Source organism: Lygodium microphyllum, chromosome 8 (genome assembly GCF_053477565.2).
Source record: "Lygodium microphyllum isolate KBCC chromosome 8, Lygodium_microphyllum_v1.1.10, whole genome shotgun sequence".
Lineage (NCBI taxonomy): Eukaryota > Viridiplantae > Streptophyta > Polypodiopsida > Schizaeales > Lygodiaceae > Lygodium > Lygodium microphyllum.
In genome coordinates, this window is record NC_141142.1 from 107,166,189 (window position 1) to 107,183,884 (window position 17,696).

Genomic DNA, 17,696 nt, shown 5'->3' on the forward strand with positions numbered 1-17,696 from the left:
AAAATGCGCCCTCCGTCTTTTGCATTTTTCTAAGGTTGCCTTTGTGCCTTTTGCCTTTTCTCCTTCTTGTTGACTTCATTGGGTCTTCATTTTGGAAATTTCTTGTGGATTTATTTTTGCTTTTCTTTTTTCTACTTGTCTTGCATTGGGGTTAACAACTCTGTTTCTCCTTGCAAACCCTACTATCCCTTTGCAATGTCATATATTTTGACATGGTATTAGAGCATACCTATTATTAGAGAGCTAAAGACCTTGTTCATCAAAGAAGGCAAAGATAGGTTGCGGGTTCGGCATCATCTACTGATTTCCCCCTTTATTTATGCTGCATCACCAGGAGATAGAGATACGCTTCTCTTTCTCTCCCACCCACCCACCCTTTTACAGGTTGACACTCTGGTTTATGACTTCTCCATAGGCAGATGGACAGATCACTGAGTGCTTCTCTTCCGGCATCACTGGAAACCCCACTGATGCTTGCTACAATGGATCTTTGCTCCCTACCTTGCCAAATTATATGCGTCTACCCCTAGGCACTCATTGTGCCACCTCTTTCTTTTGGGCCACAGTTTATTCTAGGCCATAGAGTTTATTTTGCACCAACTTCTAGATTTTTATGCTCAAGGCAATAAGATGCATCTGATGTGCACTAAACCCTTTTGAGCCATAGGAGGATCGATTGGTACAACGGCCTCCTCGTGATCGCCGCGATGCATTATTGAGGTTGCTTCTACTTCTTCTAGGGTTTGATGAATGCTACCTCAACAACTCACGGTTCTGCAGCTCGCTCCCTTGAGAGAGAGTGATAGTTGGACACCGTCTCCTTGGCAATCTGCTCCTTCACGAGATAGTAGCTATTCAACCCCTTCCATTACTTTATCTCTACAGTTTGCTTCACTGAGAGACTATGATTGTTGGCTACCCTTGGCTTAGTCTTAGCCTCCCTTTTTCCCACCCTTGACTACTGAGGTTTGAGAGACCGCCTTTGGGAGTTCTTCGACATCTTTGCTACCCTAGATACCTTCTTCGGCACGACCGACATCACTTTCTTTGTCATTTGATGATTTGGAGTCCTTGGTCCATGAGTTTTTAGATTCCTTCTCTCTCATACAAGGGGATTCAGAGGGGGCTATACTCTCTTTGCCCTCAGAAGGGGCTTCTAGTTGTTTGGCTTTAGAGGGGGCCCCTACGTCTCCACCCTCTGGGGGAGGGGGGGGGGGCACCTACTCATCCTGAAGTTTGTCACCCTCCATTTTACTCTTTGGGGATGGCTGTCTTTGAGCAGTCATTTCTCCTATTGATACCTAGGATCTTCAGAGACCGCCTAGATTGGGGCCTTAGAGGTTTAGCCGCGACTTGGTGACGAGGCCTTTGAATTCCTTCCAGCATGGAGTTACGGAGCTAGTGGCTTCTTTCCCGAGGTGGAGTCAGGTTCTACACTTCATCCCATCTGCTATTCCTTACTACACGTTACCTTTTAGGTGAACATCTTGGATCTCCGGGCTCCTCTACATCTTCTTATCACTCTTTGCTCCTCTTTCTTCATCCCTTTTTGGGCGTGAGAGGGGGTGTTGAGAAACCACTTCTCTAGTTTATACACTTTATTTAGGATTTTGCATTGACAGCCCTAAAAAGGATTGGTGTCCACATTTTGGCCACTTTTTTAGTGGGCGCCCACACAATGGTACGCCACCCTAGATAGCTTATGCCTATAGATAGGCTGTCACTTCATTCATTCACACCACTCTCTTTAGTCATTATTCACCACCTTCTTTGGTCACCACCACCATTTCCCTTCTCTCCCCAGCCCCTTCCACTGCCCTCACACCCCTTCAAAAGGACATTGCAGTTCGTGGCTCGTGGCTGCCTTCACCCTTCCTCTTTTGCTTTAGGCGCCTTGTTCCATCATCAAGCCTTGCATTTGGAGCATCTTCCACCTGGCTTTACCATTATCTGCTTGGCTAACACTTCTCCTTGAGGCTCCACCTTCATATGCATTTTTCAGTTTGGAGGTCTTCTCCTTGCTTGGCGTCATCATCTCCAGCTTGGCATTAGCATCCTAGCCTTTGGCGATAGTCTCCATCACCGAGCCTCATTGATTTCAATACTCGTTGTCAGAGGGGTTGTTGGGACTTGCATCTTTGTAGCTTGGCTCTTGCTCCATCACCTGGCATCACTCCTTTGTCATAGAGGTTGCTGGGACGTGCATTTTTGCAACCCGGCTCATCCTCCATCATTTGGCATTATCATTATCTACCTGGCGTCAACATCTAGGCTGCTCTCCTTGCGTTTGACAGCTCTGACACTCTGGGATTTGCATTTTTCTGCCCAGGTCACTCTTAGGCATCAGAGGATTGCAGTTCACTTCCTTGACAGCTGGTGATTATCTTCCACATCTCCGACGGCATCAGAGGACTGTGGTTTGCTCCCTTGACAGCTGTCTTTCACCTTCCAGTGATTACTTTGATAGCCCACTGCCTGGAGGACTGCATTTTGCTCCCTTCATTGTGCAGATTTTCCACAGGTGCTGCTGCGTGATTCAAATAGGACATTGCAGTTATCTTCTGAGCTTTAGCTCTGTTGTGTCAGGTTTATTCTCATAGCATGATTCAATGCATCATCATTGTGTTCTTCTTGTGTTTCTGAGTTTCTCTTCTCTCTTAGTGTTTGCGATACATAGTTTGTGTTTCTCCCTACAAACCCTACTGTCTCTCTACACCGTCACATATTTTGACATGGTATTAGAGCATACATGTTATTTTGACAACTAGGCTAGAGTAAGTTAGCTTAACTCTAGTTAGTTTTTGGAAGGTTGGTTAGGTTAATTCTTTAGATAATAAATACTGCTTCCCTCTTCCTCGATTTGTTGACTATTAAATGCTTCTTATTCTTGTTAACCTTATATTAATACTGCAGATGCCACTTTGGTGTAATGGATCAACTACAGGGCCATGTGGTAACCGGCAGGACTATTATCTAGGAGAGTTACCATATCTGACTAGACAACAATCTCTTTACATTGAGGTATCGATGAAGGTTTTCTTGTTATAATAGAAAGGTTTTATGCATTGTGAAGATTCCTAATGCCTTAAGTCAGGACTATTTAACCGTCCCCATTGGAGAGTGGTCAAACATTTTATCTGTTGTACTATTTCTGATTCTTCTCTGCAGACTGACACACACGCTTTTTTTGTTCTAAATGTATGCTTTTCTTGGGTGTATGGGATTCTCAACAGATAGCAACATGGATCATTCTTGGAACCCATACATTTTTTCCTATAATTTATTTAGGAAATAGCATTTTTTGGAAGAACCGCGTTAATCTACTGAAGGTATTTGGAGCTATGGTCTTATGTTGATTAAGCACTCTGATTTCAAATACAAGTTTGATGGTCTCAGATATTGCTTTTAGTGTAGTGTTCTTAAATTTTTGCTCTTTTCAAAGTATAGTGTTCAACACTTTGAGTTCTTCACATTTGAGCTTGGTAAGTAGGCTTTGGTGAGGTTGAGAGGAACATCATTATTTGGTGAGATGGCTGTGGTCAAACAAAAGAAGGTTGTACCTTCTGTCTTACAGTTTTGCAATTCTGATGTACAACTGTGCAAAGAGCCTATAATGGTCTTTCAAGGATTCCAGTCCTTCATATTTCAGCTCTGTAAATAGACCATGGTCGTTTTGGAATAAAACATCATTATGGTGGTGCAATGGATGTGTATAGCATGAAGTTGTACCTGCTTTTTAAAAGCTTCACATACTGGATTTATAACTGGCTGTCAAGAATAGTATATGTTAAGTGACATGTCAACAGAATAGGGCATATATCTGTGCTTAACATGTGATGTCAATAGTTTAGATTTTGTTCAACATATGTATGTTGTTGAAATAACATAATGGTTCATGATAGTTAAATTTGAGGCGTGTCTTTTTTCCCCCCCTTTCAGGTGTGCTTATGGGGACTTTTGGGAGTCGACATTTTGGTTTATGCACTTTATGCAATTTCATCTGGACCTATTGAAGCTCTCCCTTTTCGAGTTGCACCATACCTTAGAGTATTTATTCTTATTATTGATGTTAGGTATTATGACTTATATGTCACATTTTTCTTTATGTTTCTGTACTGGGAGGGGCATAATCATGTGCAGGTACATGAGTGCTTGTGTGGGGTGTGGAATGATTTGCAGATGTAAGGACCTGATTAATTTTCATAAAGAAGCAAATATATATGCCTTTGAATGGAAATACACGCTTATGCAAGGCCTTGTGTTGGAAATGGACAGAACATAAGCTTGGATTGGAAGCCACTAAAAAATGGGTTGGAAGGCCTTGTGTTGGAAATGGACATAACAAAAGCTTGGGTTGGAAGCTGCTAAAAAATGGCTCAGAACAGTCAGAAACAGTTCAATGGCCAGAGTTAACCTTTGGAAGCTGTCCTTAGATCAAAAGACGGCAGTTTTCTTTTTAAACTTGAGCATGAAACGATTGCTTCCATCCATGTTTCTTTTTCCTCCTTTTAATTATTTCTTTCCATTGGATGACTGCTTTAGGGGTTTCTAGGGAGGCGCTGATAGTGGATCCTCTCAGCTCTTGTACATACTGACTCTCTGATGTCTCATATGTTTGTAGCCTAGATAAAGGCACCTCATGTGGCAACCCATTGGGGCCAGTAGATTTATGTGTGGGGGTGATGGCCCACACATGCCATGTGTGGAAAAGTCCTCTACTAGTGCCCTGAATATTCTGCAGATTTCACACTGTGCAGTCTCCTAATAGCCTGCTTGAGGTAGGTAGGTAGATGGGGAGGGAGAGAGAAAGTCATGTTAATATCCATTAGATGCCAACAATACCCATGAGACAAAAATGGTGTGTACAACTGATCCATCGTATGCCTTGTCATGGAAGCCTCCCCAAAGTAGAGGTGTGCTGCTGCTCTATTGCCTTGCTGCATCTTGCTGTCCAGATGTAGCAGGCAATGATGCTACCAATGATCTCCCATCTGTGACAATGGCCTATTGTCATCTTTGTCCGAAAAAATGCTACCAATGATCTCCTATCTGGGACAATGGCCTATTGTCAATTTTTTTTTGAGAAAAGTATGGAAAGGGACAATGCTCTGCTATTGGTCTCATATCTGATAAGGCATACTCTCTTGGTACATGGCCAACTTCCAAGGATGTTACAGTTATCGTATTCCTCTTGGTTGTTGTGGTTGAATGGTCTCTTACACATGGGTACCTTTTACCCTCGTGCTGGGAAGGGTTTTTGTCGTGTAACTGCTTGGAGAGTACTTTAGTACCTTAGAGATATTGTGTACTTTCACTTCCACTGAGTATGTCTGTGTCAGCGTTCTGTGTGTGTGTGTGTCTGTGTAAAGGGTAATTGTATTAATCACTAGAAAATTACAACAATCACAAATAAACTAGATGGATGGCACAGGGACTGAAGAAACTACTGTATGCCAAGAGACCAAATCATCCCCAGGAAGAACACTTGCATACTAAATGATACCGAAGTGCTAGTGAAGGAGGTCTCTCAGACGAGCAATGTGACTTTGCACTCCGAATGGGAATAAAAGTTGAAGGCGTTTTGGGTAGTCCAATTATGCCAACAGCCCCAGAAACATAGGAAGTGAAACATAGTCTTCATATATGATAATGCTCCATCTTTCTATCGCTCTTTTTATTTTTCGTAATCAGTAATTATACTGTATCAAATGACAAAAAGAGTACAGAAGTCACATGAGTAATAGAGTACAAAAGTCACAACAAAGAAGTACCGGAAATTGCCATATGCCAAGGAACCAAGTCTCCTCCTTGAAAGAAGATCAGTGTGCTGAATAAGATCCAGCTGCCAATGTAGAAGACCCTTCGGCCTAGCAAGATGTCTTTGAACACTACAAGTAGAATTAAAAACAAAAGCATTTTGGGTGACCCAATTGTGCCAACAGTCGCAAAATTGGAGAAAAGATCCAGCTGCCAATGTAGAAGACGCTTCAACCTAACAAGCTGTCTTTGAACACTAGAAGCAGAATGAAAAACAAAAGCATTCTAGGTGACCCAATTGTTCTAATGTAGAAAATTCTTCAGCCTAGGAAGATGTCTCTAAACACTAGAAGCGGAATAAAAAACAAAAGCATTCCGGGTGTCCCAATTGTGCCAATAGTCCCGAAATTGGATAAATGAAAACAAAATCTTCATGTGTGGTTGTGCCAGAGTGGGGTATTTGGGCTTACCCTCCAAATATTAGACAAAAGGGTCCAGATTTTTCCGGCCAAAGGGCATGAAAGAAAGTGATGGTGAGAGGATTCTGCATTGGTGAGAGAAAAAAACAATTACCATTATTCGATGTTTTGAAAGGGCCAAGGCAAGGGGAAACCCACCAACCATCACATGCCAAAGGAAGACTTTACATTTATATGGAGTCTTGTTGAGCCAACCCTCCACGACAGTCGGTTTCCAACAAACATGAGATTTATGTAAGCCCCAAATAGTATTGGTCTTAGTGACCAAGCCAATGGTGGTCCTTTATTATAAGATGATACACTTGGTTAATGGAAGCCTTTTCAAGATGGAGCTGTCCACAAGATCCCAATCCTGCCATGGAGGATCAAAATCAAGGGCAGGGTTGGGCTTGGGCTACAATACCATCAAAAGCTGGTCCGACAGATCCCAATAACCTTCATGGGTCCAAAAAAGCCTCCTAGTAGTGCGGAGAGACATCAACCCATTGTGACTCACTAGAGTGACATCAAGAACAGAAGATAAGCCTAGACGTGCCATACGATTAAATTTAGGATGGTCCTCTTGTTTCCCATCCCATGAGAGCAGCATTGATATAGCCAACGATTCCATTTGCAAAGAATTAGTGAGCAAGTGATCCTTTGCAGGATGCCACCGCACCTTTTGAAGAACCAACTTGCATGAGTAGACTAACTAAGTCACCAGGAAAGAGGAAGATGATGAGAAAGGGGCATCAACATTCAGGACATGCCACTAGAAGTTGTGAATGCTTGTATTACCGTGCACCGCAACCTCATCTTCTTGAAACAAACAACCTCATCTTCTTGAAACAAACGGGCAATAAAGACCCAGGGGTGCTGATCAATGTGCACATAGCATGAAAGAAAGACCAATGAAGAGCAACCATGTGAGTTTGCATATTCAGAATAGCCCCACCACCCATACTTTTAGGGTTGCAAACATGGCTCCAAGAGATCCAAGAGATATCGTCATGCAAAGAGTTCTTTCTCCATAGCATAAAATGAATGTGTCTAGTAAGATCCTTCAAGGTAGAGGTAGTCCAAGGCAAAAGCGGCAAAAAATAAGTGAGGGTAGGTAGCACGATGGACTGTGACACTCTTAAGGCACACATGGAAAGGCCAAGCTTGCAATTTCTAGTAAACAAACTTGGCTTTCAATCTATGAGAAATCCATTGGAGCAAGTGCTTTGGCTGAATATCAACGCCCAAGGGATAACCAGATGCCTCACAACATTACCACGAAGAATTAGCATACCTTGTCATTGTGATTTAGTACAGCTAATGAGGGAGGATTTGAGAGCATTAATATGAAGCCTAGAAGCATGTCCGAAAAGATTGTAGATGTCCAATGCCTTGTGGAGCTTATCTAGTTTTTCTTTGAGAATCATAAAAGTATCATTTGCTAATGATTGGCCAACAAAATGCTAGCCAAAAGGAAGAGAACACCAGCCTACTATCATGTGTCCAGAAAATGAGATAACACGGAGAGGACCAGATGGGTCAGCAAGGCAAAGAACAAGGGGCTCAAAGGGCAGCCTTGTTTGACTGAGCATGCAAGAATGAATGACTTAGCGACCCCACCATTCAACATGACCTGCGAAGGGGCATTTGAAATAGCAGTGTATATCAAACAAGACATGCACGGACCAAAACCTTTAATCCATGATGTGCATAAGTTCGACCACGAAAGACCAATCCAAGTAATCAAAAGCCTTTCTAAGATCCAATTGAATGTTCAATGAGCATGACTTCCTACTTAGAGTGCTCGGCATACTCAGAGAGTGCTCATTGAATGTTCAATGAGCACAACTTCTTGCTTAGAGTGCTTGGCATAGTCAATGCCCATCTAAACATTCAACACATTATGTAGGATATTCTTGCCCTTGATAAGCTCATGCTAATTAGGGTGCACAATGCTAGGGAGATGTTATGGAAGCGACTAACCATCAATTTGAGAAGATCTTATATATAGATACCATCAAAGAGATTGGTCCTCAATATTTCAACATTGAGGGTGAGGGTACTTTCAGGATCAGCTTGATAGCTCTTACCTTCCATGATGCAGGCATGATTCCAATCTCCCAAACCTACTGGCACATGGTTGTGAAGGGTTTCAGGAAGATCACATGCATAAACAGCCCGAAAAGACTAACAAAGTCAGAAGGGTTGTGTTTTGAGAAGAGATGCTTGTAGGACAGTAAAAAGTACCCACTATACAGCAGCGAATACCTGCTGTAAATGACCCTATAAATGTAGGGAATGATGCTGAAATTGATTACAAGAAGTTACCCATGATATACCATAGTTTCACCAAGAAAATGTGCCATTAGAACAGCTGGAATAGGCAAGATAGCATGTTGAACCATTTGAAGAGTAAGCTGTTAATGCAGATTTGCAGGTTGAACAGCCAGCAAACACCGATCATTGGGTTCATAGATTGGCCAAAAATACAAAACAACCAGATCGGTTTGTTCCTGGTGCAAATTATGTCACTAATTATGTCATGTTGACAGATTGTGGTGAACCTTCATGCTTCAAGGAAGCAATGGATAGAGAGGATAGTGAGAAATGGCATAAAGCTATGCTATCAGAGATGGAATCCCTAAAGGAGAATGACACTTGGGATTTGGTGCATTTGCCCAAGGGGCAGAAAGTCCTACCATACAAATGGGTTTACAAGATGAAGGCCACTTCTAGTTCCTCGCCAAAGTATAAAAGCACGACTTGTTGCGAAGGGTACAAGCAGGAACATAGGATTGATTTTGATGAGATCTTCTCTCTTGTCGTCAAGATGAATACTTTGCGAACCATATTGGGCTTGGTTGCATGTGAGGATATGAAACTCATACAAATGGATATAAAGACTGCTTTCTTACATGGTGATTTGCATGAGGTCATATTATGCAACAATTAGAAGGTTTTGTTGCAAAAGGGAAGGAAAAGATGGCATGTAAACTAAACAAAAACTTGTATGGGCTGAAAGGTACTGTGTGAATGGTATCATAAGTTTGATACATTTAGGCAATCTCAATGATTTTAAAGGAGTCAAGTGAATCACTGCTTATATACCAAGAAGGCAACGCATGGCAACCTTATTATGTTGGTCTTGTATGTGGATGACATGTTGCTTGTTGCTGGTAGGGATGCTCATGCTTTGGATACATTGAAGTAGAACCTACACAGCAGTTTTGACATGAAGGATCTTGGTGAGGCAAATCACATTCTTGGCATGTGTATACTCAAGGAAAAATCGAAAGGTCTTCTTTATCTGTCACAGCACGAGTTGTATCCAAGATTTTACAGCATTTCAATATTGAATGGAGCAAAGCAATTGGCATACCATTGCCTCCATATGTGAAACTCAATGTAGAGGACAGCCCTACATCTGATGATGAAAAGGCTGAAATGGCCAAGATTCTGTATGCTTCAACTATGGGTAGCTTGATATATGCTATTGTTGCTGCACGTCTTAACATAGCATTTGCAGTGGAAGTGGTTAGTAGGTACATGGCATATCCTTGCAAAAAGCATTGGAAAGCAGTGAAAGGTATTATGAGACAACTTAAGGGCACAAAGGAATTGTGTATCTGTTTTGGAAAGTAGAAGGCATCTGTTGTTGGCTTTATGGATGTTGACTATGTTGGTCATGCTAACTGCAAAGAGTCTACTTCAGGGTATGTATTCACCTTCACAGGGGAAGCACTTTCCTAGATCTCTAGGCTAAAGAAGTGTGTTGCATTGTCTACTACAGAGGCAGAGTATGTGGTTGCCACCACTGAGGCATGCAAGAAGGCTTTATGGCTTTCACGTCTTGTGGGAGAGCTTGGCATTACCGAGATCCCTGTCCTCCATTGTGATAGTTAGAGTGCTATCATGCTAGCATGGAACCTCATCTTTCATGCAAAGATAAGGCATATATGGGTGAAGTATCACCTTATCAAGGATGTACTTGACAGCAAAAGCATTGAGCTTGCCAAGGTATATATAGATGATAACCTTGCAGATCTTCTTAGGAAGGGTCTTCCAACAAAGAAGTTTGCTCATTGCCGACAGATGAGGGAAGTTGGATAGTATATGTACTTCAGCTTTGTACATACTTGGACTTAGTTGATTCTTTTTCTCAACGTTAAGGCACGTTGCCTTTAGGTGGGAGGTTGTTGGGAATAAAGGGTCACCATGCCTTTTATATGTGCATAGGTGTGAATGCACCGTTAGCACTTGTACCTTTATATATCTATCTCAGAAAACGTAAAGGAGGTACACTCTATTGTACCCACACATCGTGCATCTCTCTCACTCTACTTCTCTCTATTGTTGCTCACATTTTTGTCTCTATTTGCCATTGCCATTGCTGAGCATTGCATCTCTACTACGTATCACTCACTTCATGGCGGAAGGCAACTAACTCTTTTCTGTTGGAATTGTTGGCTGTGTTAAGGCTGCTCTCTTGGGATGGAAAATATGAGGATCAAGTGGCACGTTTGGGCTTGGCTTCTATTGCAGATGCAATTGTGATGAGTTGCAGTGTGTTGATGTCTTTTTGCATAGCTAGGATGCTATTTTGGATCCCTCATGGCTATTGTGATTTATAGGGCCAGATTGAGATGGTGTTGAAGCCGAGATAGCCCTTTCCCACTCTTGATTTTGATCGTCCTTCGGAGGATTGAGATTTCACGGGCCGTCCTTGGGAGGAGTGAGATTTCACGGGCCGGCTCAATCTTGAAAAGGCCTTAGTTAATCAAGTCTATTATCTCATGATTAAAGATCTTCAATGGATAGTCACAAAAGCCGATTTTGTTTGGGGCTTGCATAAATCTAAGGCTTGGTGGAAAATGACTCTGATGGAAGGCTAGCTAAACAAGGCTTTGCTCAAATGCAAGGTCTTTCTTTGGGGAGTGCTGGTTGATAGTCTTTCCCTTGCCTTGGCCCTTTCAAAGTGCCAAAATCTCCAATTGGAATTGCTTCTTTTGCACTGCTAGTGTGGAATCAACTTGTCATAGATTTATTTCCTGCCTTTTAGCTAGGAAAATCTAGACCCTCTTGTTAGGTATTTGGAGAGGTGTGGTTGGCCCATCGCTGTGTCCCTTTGATTGGGTTTTTGCTAAAGCAAAATATCCCACTACGGCCACATATAAAGATCTTATTTCACTTTTTGAGATTTCGACTGTTGGCTTGGTCTCTAATTGTGTCACAGATTGCTTGAGGAGTGCAACAAATGACGCTTTTTATTACTGAAAATTCATTTGCAGATCTGAAAATTTCTGCAATCTTGGGATTTTCATTGCTGGTTGGTATTCTTGTGCATTGTGGTCACTTGTGTCATATTTGGGCTTGCCTTTGGTGATTGGTTAGTCAATTTGGGGCTGCAAATTATGGCTGGAAACAGTGACATCAGTAATCTTTTGCACATTAAGAAGCTTGAGGATGCCCATAATTTTGCAATCTGGCAGAAATAATGCTATAATGTCTTGGTGCAGAAGAGACATGTAAAGCCCATCAAAACAAAGGGAATCAAACCAGCAAACATGGAACAAGACGAGTGGGATGACTTGGACGAACTTGCTCGCTCTACCATTGAGCTCTCAATGTCAGACAACTTGCTCTTCAACATTGAGAAGCTGAATTCAGCATATCCAATGTGGCAAAATTGTATGCTCAGAAAAGTGCAGCCAGGAAGTCTTATTGGCTGAAACTGATGGACTTTCGCATGAAAGAGGGTACAGCCATGCCTGTATATTTGAATGAGTTTAACTCAAATTTCAGTCAGCTGATTGCTTTGGATTTTCATATCGATGAAGAGTTCAAAGCTACCTTCTTGCTGTGCACCCTACGTGAAAGTTGGGATACTTCGAGGACAGCTTTGAGTAATTCAAATGCTCAATTGTTATACTCTGATGTGGAGAGCTCTTTGTTGATGGAAGAACTCAATAGGCAGAACAATTCAGCAAACAAGTCTTCAAATGCATTACACACTAGAGGCAGATTTAAGCATAAGAGCAGTTCTGAAAATAGAGTACGTAGCAAATCTCAGGGATGGAATGCGGAGTGCCACCATTGTGGCAAAACGGGGCACTACAAAAGGGATTGCTTTCAGCTAAAGAAATAAAAGGGCAAAAACAAAAACAATGAAGCCAACGAGGCTGAAAACAAGGACAGCCACCCTGTCAAAAAGAGCAATGTAAAAATAGAAGAGGTTAATGTAGTCACTCATGATAATGACAGTGATGGTGATGTACTTCTAGCTTCTTTTTTGGATACACATGCATTGATTGCAGATTTTGAGGATGACATTCACTCTTGGATACTTGATTCAGGTGCGTCCTTTCATGTCACACCACATCATGAGTGGTTCTCTGACTACAATGGTGCAGTATGTGGTGTTGTCCACTTGGGGGATAACTATGCATGTAAAATTGCAGGTATTGCCAGTGTGAAACTGGAATTTCAGCATGGCTCCATGTTTGTGTTGCATAATGTGAGACATATACCTCAGCGCAAGAAGAGCTTGATCAGCACAGGGCAACTAGATGATAAAGGCTATCACACCATCTTTGGGGATAGCAAATGGAAAATATGTAAGGGCTCCCGCATTGTTGCGAAGGGGTCCAAAAGTGATACTCTCTATCCTTTGCATATATCTAGTGTGCGTGACCATGTTGTCGCCATTACAGGAGTCAATCTGGAATGAAAGTGCTCTCTCGTTTGGGTTATTTACGGTGTTTGAGATATGCTGATTTTGAACAGTGTGATAATTGCATCTATGGTAAACATGCTCAAACATCACACAAAAAATCTCTTTCTCTAAAGTCTTCATCCTTAGAGTTAGTACATTCAGATGTATGTCAAATGCCAGGGTTATCTTTAGGGGGGAAGAAGTATTTTATTACCTTTGTTGATGATGCCACATGCAAAGTTTGGGTTTATCCAATCCGTCACAAAGACGACGCCTTGGTTTAATTAAAAAAATTCCTGGCACTTGCTGAAAATCAGACAAGCAAGACATTAAAATGCCTTCGCTCTGACAATGGTGGGGAATATGTGTCCAAAGCCTTTCAAGACTTTTGTGACAGCAAAGGCATTAAGAGGGAGCTTACTACTCCTTATAATCCGCCCCAAAATGGTGTTGCAGAGTGTATGAATCGGACCATTCAAGACAAGGTTTGTACAATGCTGTCACATGCTGCTTTACCTCATGGTTTTTGGGCAGAGCCTGTTATGACAGCCGTATACTTGATTAATTGATCACCCAACAGGTCTTTGGGGGGGGGGGGGGGGAGTTCCCCAAGAAGTGTGGTCAGGCAAGCCACCTTCATAGCACACTTGAAAGTGTTTGGCTATGAGGCATTTGTGCACATACGCAAGGAAGAACACAACAAACTTGAGCCAAAGTCCTGTAAATGTATTTTCCTAGGATATGGTAATGAAGGTGAAATGGGGTATAGATTATGGGATCCCGAGAAAAGAAAAATAGTATGCAGCAATGATATCATCTTTCGGGAAGATCGCATGCACAAACTGCCTGAAAGAACAGAGGAGGTCCGAAGGGTTGTATTCCGGGAGGATGTACCAATAGGACAGCAAAGATTGCCAGTTAGACAGCAGCAAATACCTGCTGAAAATGTCCCTGAAAATGCAGGGAATGATGCTGTAAATGATCAGCAAGATCTTGCCCATGATGTCCCACAAATTCAGCAAGATCATGTGCACCTGGAACACCCTGACCAGTGATACAGCAAGCTGTTAATGCAGATTTACAGGCTGAACAGCTAGTAAATATTGACCAGTGGGTCCGTAGGTCGACCAGAGTGCAAAAACAGCCAAGTAGATTTGTTCCTGGAGGAAACTATGTGGGTGATTATGTCATGTTAACAGATTGTGGTGAACCGTCATGCTTCCAGGAAGCAATGGACAGATAAGATAGTAAAAAATGGCAAAAAGCAATGCTATCACAGATGGAATCTCTCATGAAGAATGGCACTTGGGATTTGGTACTTTTGCCAAAAGGACAAAAAGTGCTACTCTGCAAATGGGTTTACAAAATGAAAGTCACTTCTGGTTCTTTGCCCAAGTACAAGGCATGCTTGGTTGCTAAAGGGTACGAGCAAGAACATGGAATTGATTTTGATGAAATCTTTTCTCCCGTAGTCAAAATGATTGCTCTATGAACCATCTTGGACTTGGTTGCATCTGAGGACATGGAACTCATACAGACGGATGTAAAAACCGCCTTCTTACATGGTGATCTGCATGAGGAAATCTATATGCAGCAGCCTGACGGTTTTGTTGCAAAGGGAAAAGAGCACATGGTATGTAAACTCAACAAAAGTTTATATGGGCTGAAGCAGGCACCACGTGAATGGTATCACAAATTTGATACATTCATGCAATCTTAGGGATTTCATCGTTCTCAAGTTGATCACTGCTTATATACCAAGAAGGCAGCAAATGGCAGCCTTATTCTCTTGGTATTGTATGTGGATGACATGCTAATTGTAGGCAAGGATGTTCATGCCTTGGACACCTTGAAGCAGAGTTCACACAATAGCTTTGATATGAAAGATCTCAATGAGGCAAATCACATACTTGGCATGCGTATACTCAGAGATAGATCAAAGTATCTGTTACAGCAGGGGTATATTACGAAAGTTTTGCAACGCTTCAACATGGAGAGGGGGAAAGCTATTGGTGTACCATTGCCTCCATATGCGAAACTTAGTGCAAACGACAACCCTACATTAGATGATGGTAAGTCTGAAATGGCCAAGATACCTTATGCTTCAGCTGTTGGTAGCTTGATGTATGCTATGGTTGCTACACGTCCTGACATTGCATTTGCGGTGGGAGTAGTTAGTAGATACATGGCATATCCTGGCAAAAAGCATTGGGAAGCAATAAAGGGTATCATGCGATATCTTAAGGGCAGAAAGGATTTGCATAGCTGCTTTGGTAAGCAAAAGTCATCTGTTGTTGGTTTCACGGATACAGACTATGGTGGCCATCCTGACTGCAAGAAGTCTACTTCAGGATATGTGTTTATGTTCACAGGAGGAGCAATCTCTTGGATATCTAGGCTGCAAAAGTGTGTTGCATTGTCTACTACAGAGGCAGAATATATGGCTGCCACAGAGGCATGCAAAGAGGATTTATGGCTTTCACGTCTAGTGAGAGAGCTTGGGATTACAGAGGTTCCTATCCTCCACTGTGACAGTCAGAGTGCTATCATGCTAGCATGGAATCCTGTCTTTCATGCAAAGACAAAGCACATACAGGTGAAGTATCACTTCATTACGAATGTCCTTGACAGCAAAGTCATTGAGCTTGTCAAGGTACATACAGATGATAATCTTGTAGACCTTCTCACGAAAGGTCTCCCAGCCGAGTAGTTTGCTCATTGTGGCAAGATGATGGAAGTTGGATAGTATATATGTCTTTCAGCTTTGTACATACATACACTTATCTGATTCTTTCCTCTACCTTCAGGCATGTTGCCTTTAGGTTGGAGGTTGTTGGGAATAAAGGGTCACCGTGCCTTTTATTCTGTTGTGTGGTAGGGCCTCCGCAAGGCCCTAATTCAGAGCCCCCCAGGTTGCCAGGAGGAGATAGATCGCCAGCCGGTGATTTGGAACCCCCAGGGACGGGACACAGATTGGCGAGCTGAGGAGAAGGGAGATTGATGCAACGATATCTCAAGAGTGGCTTGATCCCCTGATACGAGAGTCAGTAGAGCTTAGTGAGGTATGGGCCGCCAGATTTTCACCAACATGTATCCCCCTACGGGTGACAGGTAGAGTGGGCGGCGCCCCCTACGGGACTTTCTTCACCGTGCAGGAGGGGGGGCGTGTGGTCACCTTGCGGTTGGACCCTTATGTGTTCTGGGAGGAGTTACGAGAGTGGTACCTCTGGATATGGGAGAGCAGGCCACTTGATGAGCTAGAGTGGGACCCTGGAGAGTGGCTATGGCTGGCCATTGCGTTCGCCAAGAAGCCATCGAGGTTCTTGGAGTATACAGCCAAGATAGGCAGACGTGTACTGATGTAGGAGGACATGGACTGAGCGCTTTCGTGTAGCAGATACTGGGCGGAGCATAGCATCACGGATGCCTTCCGTCGGACTTTCTGGCGCCGCCTATGGGACAGCTGGAGGCCGAGGAGGGTATCGAATTTCTTATGGCTTTTGGCACATGGAGGTCTGGCGGTGGGGAGTTGGCTAGCCCAGATGCAATAGGATGGAGGGTGCAAATGTTGCACACAGCAGCTTCTGGAAACTCCAAAGCACTTCCTTTGGTCGTGCGAGATAGCACAGCTCATGTGGAGAGGAGCATGCCGCACTCTCCGCCGTCTGGCACCCATCCTTGGATGCATCTCGTGGGGAGCTTTGTGCTGGCAGGCAGTTAGCCAGGGTCATCACCTTTTGTATGAGGCCGAGATGTAGGACATGATTTTCATCATTGAGGCCTTGCGCAGTGGTCATCTTGGAGGCTTTACCCAACCGCCAAGTATTGGAGTCCACAGCAGACCGCTTTGAGGTATGGGAGATCGTAGGAAGTCTTATTGGATGGCACATCTGGAAGGCGCGATGCCAGGAGGTTTTTGGCGGAGATAGCCTCTCATTACAGGCGACTTTGGCAGAGCTCTGGACCTCCATCATCCACTCTCTCCGCAGACGGTGGAAACAGGTGTAGGGCGAGTCTCCTGCTCGTCAGGAGCTCCGTTTACACTTCATGCAGACCTGGGGAGGCCAGGACCGGCTCTTCATGATGGAGGCAGGCAACTCCAGATGGTGATACACCCCCCCTCCATGGCTTCTTGCCTCCATCCCCCCGATACCGCCTTGAGAGGCTTGTATACATGATGTATTTGTGACTTTGCATCATATCCAGCTAGTCTGTTGAGCATGAGCACTCTGTTGTAGTCAAATTTTTTGAGTAATATAATTAGCCACACTTTATTTGCAAAAAAAAAAAAAGCATCTCGTGTGTCCCGAGCCTTTTGTGTTGCTAATCTTTGGGGAAGTGGCTGAGCTAGAGCTGGCCTTTGACTATGTCTTCCTGGAGGAGATCTTGCAGAAGCCACAACTCCAGGATGGACTTCTTCACCACTAACATAATCCCAAAGATTTTTTGCAATCAGCACATTCTTCATCATGAAAGACCATAGAGAATAATTATTGCCGTCCAATCTATCCTCCTTGGATTCATATGTGAATACATCACTCTGTCCCTGATTGACCATATTAAATGTCACTGTTTCAAAGAACACAAAAGCAAGAGCTAAAGCTGGAACAACTTGGAAATTTGGAAATTTTCAGAAATTACAGCATGCACCATGCTGTAATTATCAAATTTGTGTCACACTTTGTCAAAACTGTCAATGTACATGCTATCCAGTGCATAAACAGCGCTCAGCAACACAACCAATGCAAAAGGCCCAAAATTTTGCTGTC

At 43.0% G+C, this 17,696-nt stretch overlaps 1 protein-coding gene across 2 annotated transcripts in view; it reads left to right on the forward strand.

Moving 5' to 3' along the window:
- Positions 1 to 17,696, forward strand: part of TPC1 (two-pore channel 1) — a 208,311-nt gene that overhangs the window by 56,563 nt on the left and 134,052 nt on the right. For both annotated transcript variants that reach the window (XM_087683338.1, XM_087683337.1), the window contains 3 exons: positions 2,914 to 3,021; positions 3,234 to 3,329; positions 3,940 to 4,073. In XM_087683338.1, coding sequence (XP_087539464.1) covers positions 2,914 to 3,021; positions 3,234 to 3,329; positions 3,940 to 4,073 — 338 coding nt within the window. The remainder of the gene's footprint in view (positions 1 to 2,913; positions 3,022 to 3,233; positions 3,330 to 3,939; positions 4,074 to 17,696) is intronic.